Source organism: Mobula hypostoma, chromosome 1, assembly GCF_963921235.1.
Source record: "Mobula hypostoma chromosome 1, sMobHyp1.1, whole genome shotgun sequence".
Taxonomy (NCBI): Eukaryota; Metazoa; Chordata; class Chondrichthyes; order Myliobatiformes; family Myliobatidae; genus Mobula; species Mobula hypostoma.
The window spans coordinates 106495896-106508086 of NC_086097.1; the positions used below are offsets into that span (position 1 = coordinate 106495896).

At 43.8% G+C, this 12191-nt stretch overlaps 1 protein-coding gene across 1 annotated transcript in view; it reads right to left on the reverse strand.

Annotated features, from left to right (window-relative positions):
- The window catches only part of zfpm2a (zinc finger protein, FOG family member 2a), a 1018220-nt gene that overhangs the window by 400466 nt on the left and 605563 nt on the right, over window positions 1-12191 (reverse strand). The window contains exon 4 of the mRNA XM_063033489.1: window positions 6831-6952. Coding sequence (XP_062889559.1) covers window positions 6831-6952 — 122 coding nt within the window. The remainder of the gene's footprint in view (window positions 1-6830; window positions 6953-12191) is intronic.

Consider the following 12191-nt stretch of genomic DNA (forward strand, 5'->3'; position numbering starts at 1 on the left):
GACTGAAATGGTTAACAAAAGAGGGCACAGTTTTAAGGTGCTTGTAAGTAGGTACAGAGGAGATGTCAGGGGTAAGTTTTTTATGCAGAGAGTGATGAGTACGTGGAATGGGGTGCTGGCTATGGTGGGGGAGGCAGACACGATAGGGTCTTTTAAGTGACTCCCTGATAGGTATACGGAGCTTAGAAAAGTAGAGGGCTATGGGTAACCCTAGGTAACTTCTAAATTAAGTATATGTTCGGCACAGCATTGTGGGCCAAAGGGCCTGTATTGTGCTGTAGGTTTTCTATATTTCTATGTTCCTAGACATGATAGAGCAGGAAGGATTAAAGGGGGTAGGTTGGTATTACTGGTCAGAAGAAATGTCATGGCATTGCTAAGATAGGATTGACTCATCCACTGAGGCTATATGGGTGGAACTGAGGAATAGTCAGTGGGATTTAGAGGAGCAGAGCAGACTGTTGCATAAAAAATAAGGAAGTGATTGTATGTGATTTTAACTTTCCACATATTGACTGCAACTCCCATTCCCTAAAAGGGCTGGATGGGACTGAGTTTTTTAAATGTGTTCAGAAAAGTTCTCTCAATCAATATTTATAGGTCTTGTTGCTGTGGACTGTCATTTTAAGGCACAACAGAGAACTGAGACTAACTTTTGGATTTCTGCTGAGAGAGAGAGAGAGAGAGAGAGACACACAAGCAGCTTGTGGGTTGCCATAGTGACCAAGGTGGAGTTATTTGATGGACAATCGGTGATATGGTTTCTCTGCAGCGTGTTTACTTTTTACAAGGACAGTTACAGACACAGAGAAAATGCTCAGATTCAAGATGGATTCGGTCATTGAAGGACACCAGTGAGTCAGTCGCTGGTTTAAACTTTCAGTAGCCTGGAAAGGGATGAGTAGAGATCGATCCTGAGTATTGATAAATGACTCTCACAAGTTGTCTGCAACTAGAACAAGTTTGCAGGAAGGGAAGAGAGGAGAGAAAGGTTTGAAACAGAAGAAACCTAGTGACAAAGAGGTCACTGTTTGGACTCTCTCTCTAAGTAGCCCGTAAGGGTGAGTTTGAGTTCCATTCAAATACAAAGGTGTGATTGTCACATAGTTAATCCACAGGAGCGGGTTCTCTGGTGAGGGGAGTACCTTTGTGAATACCACTTGTGTGTTACCCCTTGTCTGGGTGTGGTAGTTCACTGAAGAAGGGTCCCCCTGTGGCAAATCACTGTTGGAGTTATTTTGTATGTCGTGGAACTGGATAAGTGGCTATCACGTTGTGTGTTTGGGGTAACCTTGTGGAATCTACCGGTGTGTCGACCCTTGCCTGGGTGGGAGTTCCCTTGAAGAGGGTCCCCTTAGTGATAAGCTACTGTTGGTGATAATCCATATGTGGATTCTGTTGGAGTATCCTGTGGCCACCATTTTGGGATGACCCGCAGCTGAATTCGGGTGTGGTACCACTTGTGTTGAAAGGACATTCGTTGAAGATCACTGTCGGTGATATTTCGTGTGTGGAGTGGAACAACTTCAGAGATAAAACCTACGACTATTGTTATCTTGTATTGCTGTCGTGGAATCTGTGGAATATCGACGTAATTGCCTTCTCATAACATTCACCTTTGGATTACAAACATCTCGCATTAATTAACCTGTGCATCTGAACTGAACTTTTCTTACCTACCAATCTAAGACTGTATTAATTACCTCCTAAGCTCGAAGAAGCTTGGCTCCATTATTAATCATTGCTAACCTATTTGATATATCTGAATTTATGTTACTGTATTGTGTAGTTACTAATAAACGAGCTCTAGTGAATAGCAATATTCACTCAGTGAATACAATAGCAACACTCCAGGTGTTTCCCATTTCTTCTGGTTCTTTAACCTGTTACGGGGTACGTAACAGTCTCAACTAGAGTGTGATACTAGATCACCCTAAAATGCTTCAAGACAGCAGGCACCTCCTTTAAGTACCCAGGGTCTGACAAGGAGTCCTCTTGGACACTGTGGGAGGCTTGTGCAAAAATTGCAGGGGCCCTGGCAGGTATTTAAAATGCCATTAGAGAGTGGCGGATGTGCTGAAGAACCAGAGGATATCTCATTTTGTTCCATTGTTTAAGAAAGGCTCCAAAAATAAACCAGGAAACTCTGCAGATGCTGGAAATTCAAGCAACATACATCAAAGTTGCTGGTGAATGCAGCAGGCCAGGCAGCATCTCTAGGAAGAGGTGCAGTCGACGTTTCAGGCCGAGACCCTTCGTCAGGACTAACTGAAGGAAGAGTGAGTAAGAGATTTGCAAGTGGGAGGGGGAGGGGGAGATTCAAAATGATAGGAGAAGACAGGAGGGGGAGGGATGGAGCCAAGAGCTGGACAGGTGATAGGCAAAAGGGATAGGAGAGGATCATGGGACAGGAGGTCCGGGGAGAAAGACAAGGCGGGGGGGGGGACCCAGAGGATGGGCAAGGGGTATAATCAGAGGGACAGAGGGAGAAAAAGGAGAGTGAGAGAAAGAATGTGTGTATAAAAATAAATAACGGATGGGGTATGAGGGGGAGGTGGGGCATTAGCAGAAGTTAGAGAAGTCAATGTTTGTGCCATCAGGTTGGAGGCTACCCAGACGGAATATAAGGTGTTGTTCCTCCAACCTGAGTGTGGCTTCATCTTTACAGTAGAGGAGGTCGTGGATAGACATGTCAGAATGGGAATGGGATGTGGAATTAAAATGTGTGGCCACTGGGAGATCCTGCTTTCTCTGGCGGACAGAGCGTAGGTGTTCAGCAAAGAGGTCTCCCAGTCTGCGTCGGGTCTCGCCAATATATAAAAGGTCACATCGGGAGCACCGGACGCAGTATATCACCCCAGCCAACTCACAGGTGAAGTGTTGCCTCACCTGGAAGGACTGTTTGGGGCCCTGAATGGTGGTAAGGGAGGAAGTGTAAGGGCATGTGTAGCACTTGTTCCGCTTACACGGATAAGTGCCAGGAGGGAGATCAGTGGGGAGGGATGGGGGGGGGACGAATGGACAAGGGAGTCACGTAGGGAGCGATCCCTGCGGAAAGCAGAAAGAGTGGGGGGAGGGAAAGATTTGCTTAGTGGGGGGATCCCGTTGGAGGTGGCGGAAGTTACGGAGAATAATATGTTGGACCCGGAGGCTGGTGGGGTGGTAGGTGAGGACCAGGGGAACCCTATTCCTAGTGGGGTGGCGGGAGGCTGGAGTGAGAGCAGATGTGCGTGAAATGGGGGAGATGCGTTTGAGAGCAGAATTGATAGTGGAAGAAGGGAAGCCCCTTTCTTTAAAAAAGGAGGACATCACCCCCGTCCTGGAATAAAAAGCCTCATCCTGAGAGCAGATGTAGCGGAGACGGAGGAATTGTGAGAAGAGGATGGCATTTTTGCAAGAGACAGGGTAAGAAGAGTAGTCCAGATAGCTGTGAGAGTCAGTAGGCTTATAGAGACATCAGTGGATAAGCTGTCTCCAGAGACAGAGACAGAAAGATCTAGAAAGGGGAGGGCAGCGTCGGAAATGGACCAGGTAAACTTGAGGGCAGGGTGAAAGTTGGAGGCAAAGTTAGTAAAGTCACACGGTGAATGGTAGGGCATTGAGGAGTATGGTAGAACAAATGGATCTGGATACAGATTCATAAATTTTTGGAAGTGACATTAGAGGTAGATGGTGTCATAAAGAGTGCTTCAGTACATTTGCCTTCATAAATCAGAGTACTGAGTACTGGAGATCTTCCACCATTCATGCTGCCCTCACCTACACCTCCTCCACGTCCCAGACATCCGCTCTCAGCCCATCTTCCCCTTGCTTTAACAGGTACTTTCCTACCTCCCCATGAGCCTCTGAATCTAGCAAATCATTCTCTGCAGCCTCTGCCATCTTCAAAAAGATCCTACCACCAAACACATCTTCATCTCCTCCCAACTCTCCACTTTCCGCAGAGATTGCTCCCTCTGTGATTCCCTTGTCCCTTCAGTCCTATCTACAGATCTCCCTCCAGGCATTTATCCCTGCAAGCAGAAGAAATGCTACAGCTGCCCACTCAGAGTCAGAATCAGAATCAGGTTTAATATAATTGGCATAGGCCATGAGTTGGGAGTGAGGCTATATCTAGTCTACAGCATTGCACTAGTCTCTGTCCCTCCCAATCTCTCTGCAATTTTCTGGCTTCTGTCTCCTCCCAGAAATGATCCACTGTCAGTGCCCTTTAATCACTCAGCAAAGTTCCCCAAAAATGCACCACACTTCCATATCTTGTTGTTAAGATATCTGCCAATCTCAATACCTGCCCCCTATTCAAAAGCAAATGCCCACTCAAATCTCCCCACTTCCTATAATTAAGATCTGAAGCCCAACAGCACATGCTGCAAAGTGCTGATGACCTCCCTTTGTTCTTGAGTTACAGAGCTTGATCTAGGAAAAAGAGAACTGGGGTAGCAGTCTTTCCTCAATGGAAGTGTGCAATGCCAAATCAGCGGAAGAAAGGCTTCGAGCCAAGATGATGGCAAGTTCCCTACTTCTGCCCTGTTTTTATGTTCTATGGTGGGTACACAAAAATTACGAGGTAATAATTTGACTTCATGATTCTTTGTATTCTGATCTCCTAAGTGTGCAGATGATGTATTTTCTAGACCCATAACTGCACACAGTAGAGAAGTTAATATTGTGACTGTAGTTTTGTGACTGTTAGCACTGAGTGCTGTCTAGTTCACAATGGTTAAAAATATATGTTTCTAGTTTATGACTTTTAATACTGGGTATTGTCTGCTCTTGAGTTTTGACTGGTGTCAAGACTGTTATACTAGATTTTGTCTGATCTGGGTAATGATCAGAACTGAGTACACTCTGGGACACTGGAGGTAACAGCTGGTTGATTCCACAATTTTTAGCATAGAACATTGTCTGAATTTGGGGCAGTAACCAAGTGTGCCATCTAAACTTTCAATCTTAAACATCAAAATTATGCTTTATCTAACGCAGGCATATTAGCACTCGGTATTTAGGGTCTGCATGTTGATAACCTGACCATCCATGACTGGAACAAATAATATATTCCAGGCAAAATGTTGGCTAAGTGTATTCAATTCTCCCATCTCCTCCATTCCCTTAGTGCCATGCATTGTCTCAACAATTGATACTGGTCCACACTTTTTTCATTATGGACATGGGAATTGTCAGCAAGACTCGCATTTGTTGTCAGTCTCTAAATAACCATGGTAAGATGCTGCCATTGCTCCTGTTCTTCTGGTGAAAATACACAAACAGGATCATTGCATGGTAGATTTCAGGATTTAGACTCAGTGGCAACAAAATAATAGCAAAATATTTCCAGATAAGAATTATGTGCTCAATTCTAGTCACCTCACTTTAGGAAGGATATGGAAACCATAGAAAGGGTGCAGAGGAGATATACAAGGATTTTGCCTGGATTGGGGAGCATGCCTTACAAGAGTAGGTTGAGTTTTTCCTTGGAGTGACGGAGGATGAGAGGTGACCTGACAGAGGTGTATAAGATGATGAGAGGCATTGATCATGTGGATAGTCAGAGGCTTTCTCCCAGGGCTGAAAAGGCTAACACGAGAGGACACGGTTTTAAGGTGCTTGAAAGGAGGTACAGAGGAGATGTCAGGGGTAAGTTTTTATGCAGAGAGTGGTGAGTGCGTGGAATGGAATGGTGGTAGAGGCGGAGACGATAGGGTCTTTTAAGAGACTCCTGGACAGGTACATGAAGCTCAGAAACATAGAGGACTATGGGTAACCCTGGGTAATTTCTAAGGTAAGGATATGTACGGCACAACTTTGTGGGCCGAAGGGCCTGTATTGTGCTGTAAGTTTGCTATGTTTCCATGTGCAAATTAGAGGGAAACCTGCAGGTATTGCCATCCCCATGCATCTGAAGCCTTTCTTATGATAGTAATGGTCATCTGAACAATCGCGAGCTGCAATGGAAAACGCCAAGATGAGTGCAATTTGTAGATGCTATATACTTCATCCAGCATTTGAAGTATTCATTCTTTTCAGTGCACCAGTACTGGAAGCAATGAACATTTAAGATGGTGGATGAAACGCCAGGTAAATGACCAGGGTTGTCTTGGATGGTGTCAGGCTTCTTGAGTGTTGGTACTCATCCAAGAAACTGGAGGGAACTACATCATATTGCACATTGTAGAGATGTGAAAGGCTTAGTGGACTCAGATCATTGACCAATCATCAGATCACCAAGCTGAAACACTAGTTCCATTCCACCCCTAACAGTATTCCCTGCTGTTTACATATTGCAAACTTCTGTGTTTACATATTGATATAGTATACTAAGAGATTAGTTTGAAGTCCTTAACTAAATACTTCACTTCAAACACATTATTAAATTTTTGCAATAAAAATATTTATCAGATTCACTAAATAATCAAGAATTTTTATCCTACCATCTTAGCCACAGTCAGAAGAATGAACCTGGAATGTTCTTTGTTTCTGTTAATCATCAAGATACTTTAGTAGTTCACCTCTGGCCCACTGAAGAGTGGAACTCAGATACTCAGTTAAAAAAAACGATTAAATTAGAAAGATTAAGGAATGTTGTTGGTGAACCTTAAAACCTTAAGTTTTCTTGTCAATCAATGATCAGTTGTGGAGAAAATCTTGATTGAGAACTTTGCATAAAATATCTACTTTATGATAATTATATACATACACAGTTCCATTAAATAACAAGTAACTGCTGTACTTTAACATAAATCTGAATAAAATAACAGTTTTTAAAATTTTTAATAAACCCTAGTCAAAAAGAGATGTATTCAACTCTCTAACCAGAATAAATAGTAACATACCGGAGAACTGCTGTCTGTCACTCCTATACTGCCATCAAAAGGTCCCCAGGTAGTTCCACCAGGTATTTGTTGCCGGCTGCGAATCTTTCGCACTCCATTTTTCTGGAATATTTCAAGCTCATCTGGGGCAAAAAGAGTAGATAACTATTAAAGTGGCCATAGGGTGTGCTACACTGTCATTGACTGGCAACTGTTCTCACAGCTACATTTGGAGTTATCGGATTGTTACTTGTTGCTATTCACTGCAATTTGTATATGTTAACAACACAGAATATTGAAAATGCCTTCACATTTGATAGTTTAAAGTACTAACCAAAAACTTCAGAACTCAATCTGACTAGTGACATATCTTACTGAGTCCTTACTGGGCTTATAATTCGTCCTTTGGAACTTTACCAAACCTTTGAAAACAAATTGAAACTTCACATAACTGAATCCAAGCAGATTTCATTTGGCTTCACATTTTACAGAAGGTATTGACATTCCTTTTTAACATAGATAATCAGGGATAAATTGGGAAGTAGGGTCAAGTGGAACTTGAAGCTCAGCTAAGATTCTGGAGAAGAATCCAGCTACGCCAGAAATGAAAATCAAAAATTGAAATGGAAAATATAAAATGTCAGGAATACTAAACTAACTTGTTGCTTCATTTTCAATTAGGCTAAAGGATCTACAACAATAAATGTTACTACAGTTCCTTCTTTTAAATGCTGAGACTTCCCAGCAACTCCAGCTGTGACTGTCTAATAATCTTTCAACTCTGTATGTTGGTGAAGGAGCACTTGGAGCTGAATCTCTTGGTCTCCACATTAGTATGGGGAGTGGAGAGGAGTGGGACATGTGTGCCCTTCTCTTCCTGTGGTCAAGGTCCATTGAGATTTTTCAGCACACCTGAACTGGCAAGAAGTAAGAAGCCTAATACAGAGAGAGACTCTGGAGCAGAGGGTCCCAACCTCTGCCATGGACCAATACTATTGGTCTGTAGACCCCTGGACTACAGGGATCACAAGCACATTTTGGGAAATGGAGGTTGGAAAGTGGAGTTTGGGAATGTTTTAAAATAGTTCTGTAAGGTTGAATATAATCCCTTCCAATTAAACTCATGAGCAATTTGCAACACAAATTGGATTTTCTTCTATTTAGCATGACCATCACATTCAAAGAAACTTTAATCAAGATGGAGACTATATGTCACTAAAATTCCATATTATCTAAAAACACTGACACTGATCAGCAATGAGATGACCTTTACCACAGGTAAAATGCAGTACTGGGATCTCCCCAGATAGATCAATCACTGAATAAACCTACAAATGATAAACAATATTATCCTGGGTTGTGTTCAGTTGACCTGTCAAACAGTCATAATGACACAAAAATATGACAGTTTTAATCTCCCAAAAATAGACAACAGGAGTTTTTTGGAAGAGAGGGGCCAAAGTAAACATTGGCCTCTTAGAGAATAAGGTGTGGGAAACAGTTGTAGAGGACAAGGAAATTACAACTAAATTAAATAGATATTTTTAGAAGTCTTTATAATAGAAAATTCTATTGACACCCTACTAATAAGAATAATATCAGGAATGAATTAAATACTATTATGATTATTAAAGACATAGAAAGAGGTAAAGTAGATGGCCTAAAGTCCATAAATTCCCTACCTCAGATGGCTTGCATCCTAGGATACTAAAAAAAAGTGCCTTTCAAGAAATTGAATGCATTGTTTGTAATCTTCCAAAAATCAAAGTATTACTAGAGGATTGAAAAAATGGCAATATAAAAAGTGAGAGGAACTTTACCAGAAAAAACCTACCATACCATACTAACAGCAGCATACCATGGGTAAATTTTAATTTTTTAAATCTTACATCCATCGCACAACGTGAGGGAGTAAAATTCTTTGTGTTGTGACTCCGTCGCAATGTACAGACATGTGAACTTATAAGTCTAATGGCTTGTAGAAAGAAGCTATCCCGTAGCCTGTTTGCCAGATGGAAGCAGCTTGTGGTTGGGGTTACTTGTGTCCCTGATGATCTTCCAGGCCTTCTTTATGCACCTACTGCTGTAAATGCCCTCAATGGAGGGAAGTTCACAGATCTGCTTGCTTGGCTGTTCGTACCACATTCTGCAGTGCCCAGCGATTGGTACAGTACCCATACCAGACCGTGATAAAGCCAGTCAAGGTGCTCTCAGTGGTGCCCCTGTAGAAGGTCTTAAGGATTTAGGGCTCATACCGAACTTCTTCAGTCAGCTGAGGTGGAAGAGATGCTGTTGTGCTTTTCTGGCCACACAGTACAGTCCAGGTGAAATCTGGCATGGTGTGTAGCGGTTATCGCCATCGCTTTACAGAACCAGCTGTAAGATCAGGGTCTGATCCCTGCCGCTGTCTGTAGGGGGTTTTGTACATAACCACGTGGGTTTCTTTCGGCTGCCCCATTTCCTCCAACCTCCCTAAGATGTATGTGTTAGTGAGCTGTGGACATGCTATGTTGGTGCCAGCAGCGTGGTACAACTTTGTGCCCAGCACAAACTTTGCTGATTCGATTTGATGGAAATGGTGCATTTCACTATATGTTTTGATAAGCATGTGACAAATAAAGCTAATCTTTAATAAATGGTAATTACAGTCTAACATCTTCTATTTGAATAATGTTAAATTAATGATTAATAAAGTAATAATAGGGCATTTGGAAAATGATAATCTAATTAAGCAGTCAGAGCAGCTTCATAAAGTGGAAAATGTGTCTAACAAGCCTACTCGAGTTTTATTAAGTAAATCTCAATCAGAGTAGATGGACCTTTCTACTTGGATTTCCAGAAGGCATTTGAAAAGGTGCCTCAAAAATGTTGTCACATGATAAAAGCCACTGCTGCTGGGTGGAATACATTATGATGGATAAAGGATCAACTAACAGGAAGAAAACAGCTAGTAAGTATAAGGGAGTCATTTTCAGGTTGACAACCTGTGCACAAGACTACATAAACACCAGAAACTAGCAGCAGGAATAAGCCAATCACAAACAAGAAAAAAACTGAGATGCTGGAAATCTGAGCAACACACACAAAATGCTGGGGAGAACTCTGCAGGCCAGGCAGCATCTATGTACTCTTTTATCATAGATGTCACCTGGCCTGCTGAGTTCCTCCAGCATTTTGTGTGTGTTAGCAGGAATATGCCACCTGGTCGCTCAAGTCTGCCCAGCTATTCAGTATTATTATGGCAGTTCTACCCCTGGCCTCAAATCCTCCTCTATGCCATTTTCCCATAACCTTCAGTCCCCCAATCTTTCAAAGCTTTGACGAACTCCACTTCAAATATACCCTAATGGTCTAACCTCAGGGATCAATGTGGGAAACAGCCACTGTTTACAATATTTCTAGTTACATTTGTATGAAAATGAGCTATAAGAGGTTACAAACACTTTTTCTGTATTTTGGCCCATTTCATATCGTTTAAACCTACCACAATCAATTTTTCATTACCATAGGTAGGTGGCACTTTAAACCTACATATATTTACTGTGACAGAACGAACCAGCCAACCATGGACCCAGCGACACAGACACTGGAGATGAACTCTCGCCATCCATGATTCCCCAGTGCTGAAACCTCCCACCCACCCACCCACCCAAGTCGTCCTTAGTCCTGAAGAGCCTCTTTCGTTGCCCGGAGGCTCCCGTAGAAAGTGGGGGGGGGTGGTACTGTCATGGACCGGTCCTTGAAGTCTGCATTCTGGTTCACGGTCCGGTCCGTGGACTCAGGACTCCGGGTCTTCCAGCTGTCCCTCGTTTGATTGAGTTAAGCATAGGCACCTGATTCCCATCTTGGGGCTTGGAATATAAGTAGCCTTGGGGTTGAATGTGGGCTGTTGGTTTGTCTTGTCAGTCCTCCTTGGAGCAACCTGCTGATGGAAGGCTAGTGAAACCATTTGTGATCTCTAGGCCTGGATGGAGGACCACTGCTTCATGGAGTGTTGTTGCCACTTGTTGGAGTAATCTTTGCAGTATGATTTGGCTGTTTCCTGGGCCAGCTGAGTGGCTGTCAGCCACTCTGAGCTAAGGTAGGGATCTGGCTGTTTCTGTAGCCAGCGGAGGATGCTGGCTGTAACTGTGACTCGGAGCAACCCCGGAGCAGAGATGGAACAGTCTGTCATTCTTTGGTGTTTGTCTCTTCTTGTCCTTGCCTCTGTGGGTAAGTCAGGCTGTTTTGCTGTTGCCCTGCAGGGGGTATCTGTCTTGTCCTTGCCTCTGTGGGGTAAGTCAGGCTGCTCTGCTGTTGTTCTGTGGGGGGGGGGGGGTTATGTCTTGTCTTGTCCTGTCCTTGCCTCCATGGGGTAAGTCAGGCTGTTTTGCTGTTGCCCTGCAGGGGGTATCTGTCTTGTCCTTGCCTCTGTGGGGTAAGTCAGGCTGCTCTGCTGTTGTTCTGTGGGGGGGGGGGGTTATGTCTTGTCTTGTCCTGTCCTTGCCTCCATGGGGTAAGTCAGGCTGTTTTGCTGTTGCCCTGCGGGGCAACATGTCTTGTCTTTGCCTCTGTTGGGTAAGTCTGGCTGTTCTGCTGTTACCCAACAGGTGGACCTGTCCCACCTTGGTGTGGAGAGGTTGAGTCCTGGCTTGTCTAAGTACAAGTCTGGGCTCTATGTCTATGTTCTGTTCTGTCTCATGTTAGTGTTGTGTTAAAGATGAGTCCTGGCTTGTTGAAGGATAAATCCCGGCTCTATGTTGATGTTTGGGTCCCAGTCTGTCTCCGAGCTCCAGGATCCCAGGCCTCGAGGATCCCGCAGCCGGGCTCGAGGATCCCAGGCCTCTAGTCCCCAGCCACGCCCTGTCCTGAAGCCATGTCATGTCCTTGCCAGGTTCTAGGGTCCGAGCCCGAGACTAGACGCAGGTTCTGGGTCCTTGTCCAGTCTCGGGCTCGGAGGTGATGCCTTGTCTCCTAGTCCATGGTTTTTACTCGTAGTCCCACTTTCCCTTGCCCAAGTCTGCGTTCTTGTCCCTGCTTCTTGCCTGTATCCTGTCAAGTCCCTACTCTAGTCAAGTCCTGTTCCTTGTACTTCAGTGTCTGTGTCTTGCATTTGGGTCCGTTCCCAGCACCCCATTGTGATATTTACAGGCTTGACACATGCTTTCTAATAACTTTATCAATCTATTTTGCCACCTGAAATGCTTGTACATATGGCTGCATGGTGAAATATTGGTTAACTCCATTGTCGTGTAGCATCTGTGATCACCGATCAGGGTTCGATCACGGCCACTGTCTGAAAGGAATGTATAATTTCTCCCTGCGACCACACAGGTTTCCTCCTGGTACACTGGCTTCCTCCCACCTTCCAAAGATGTACAGTTAAGTTTAGTGAGTTGTGAG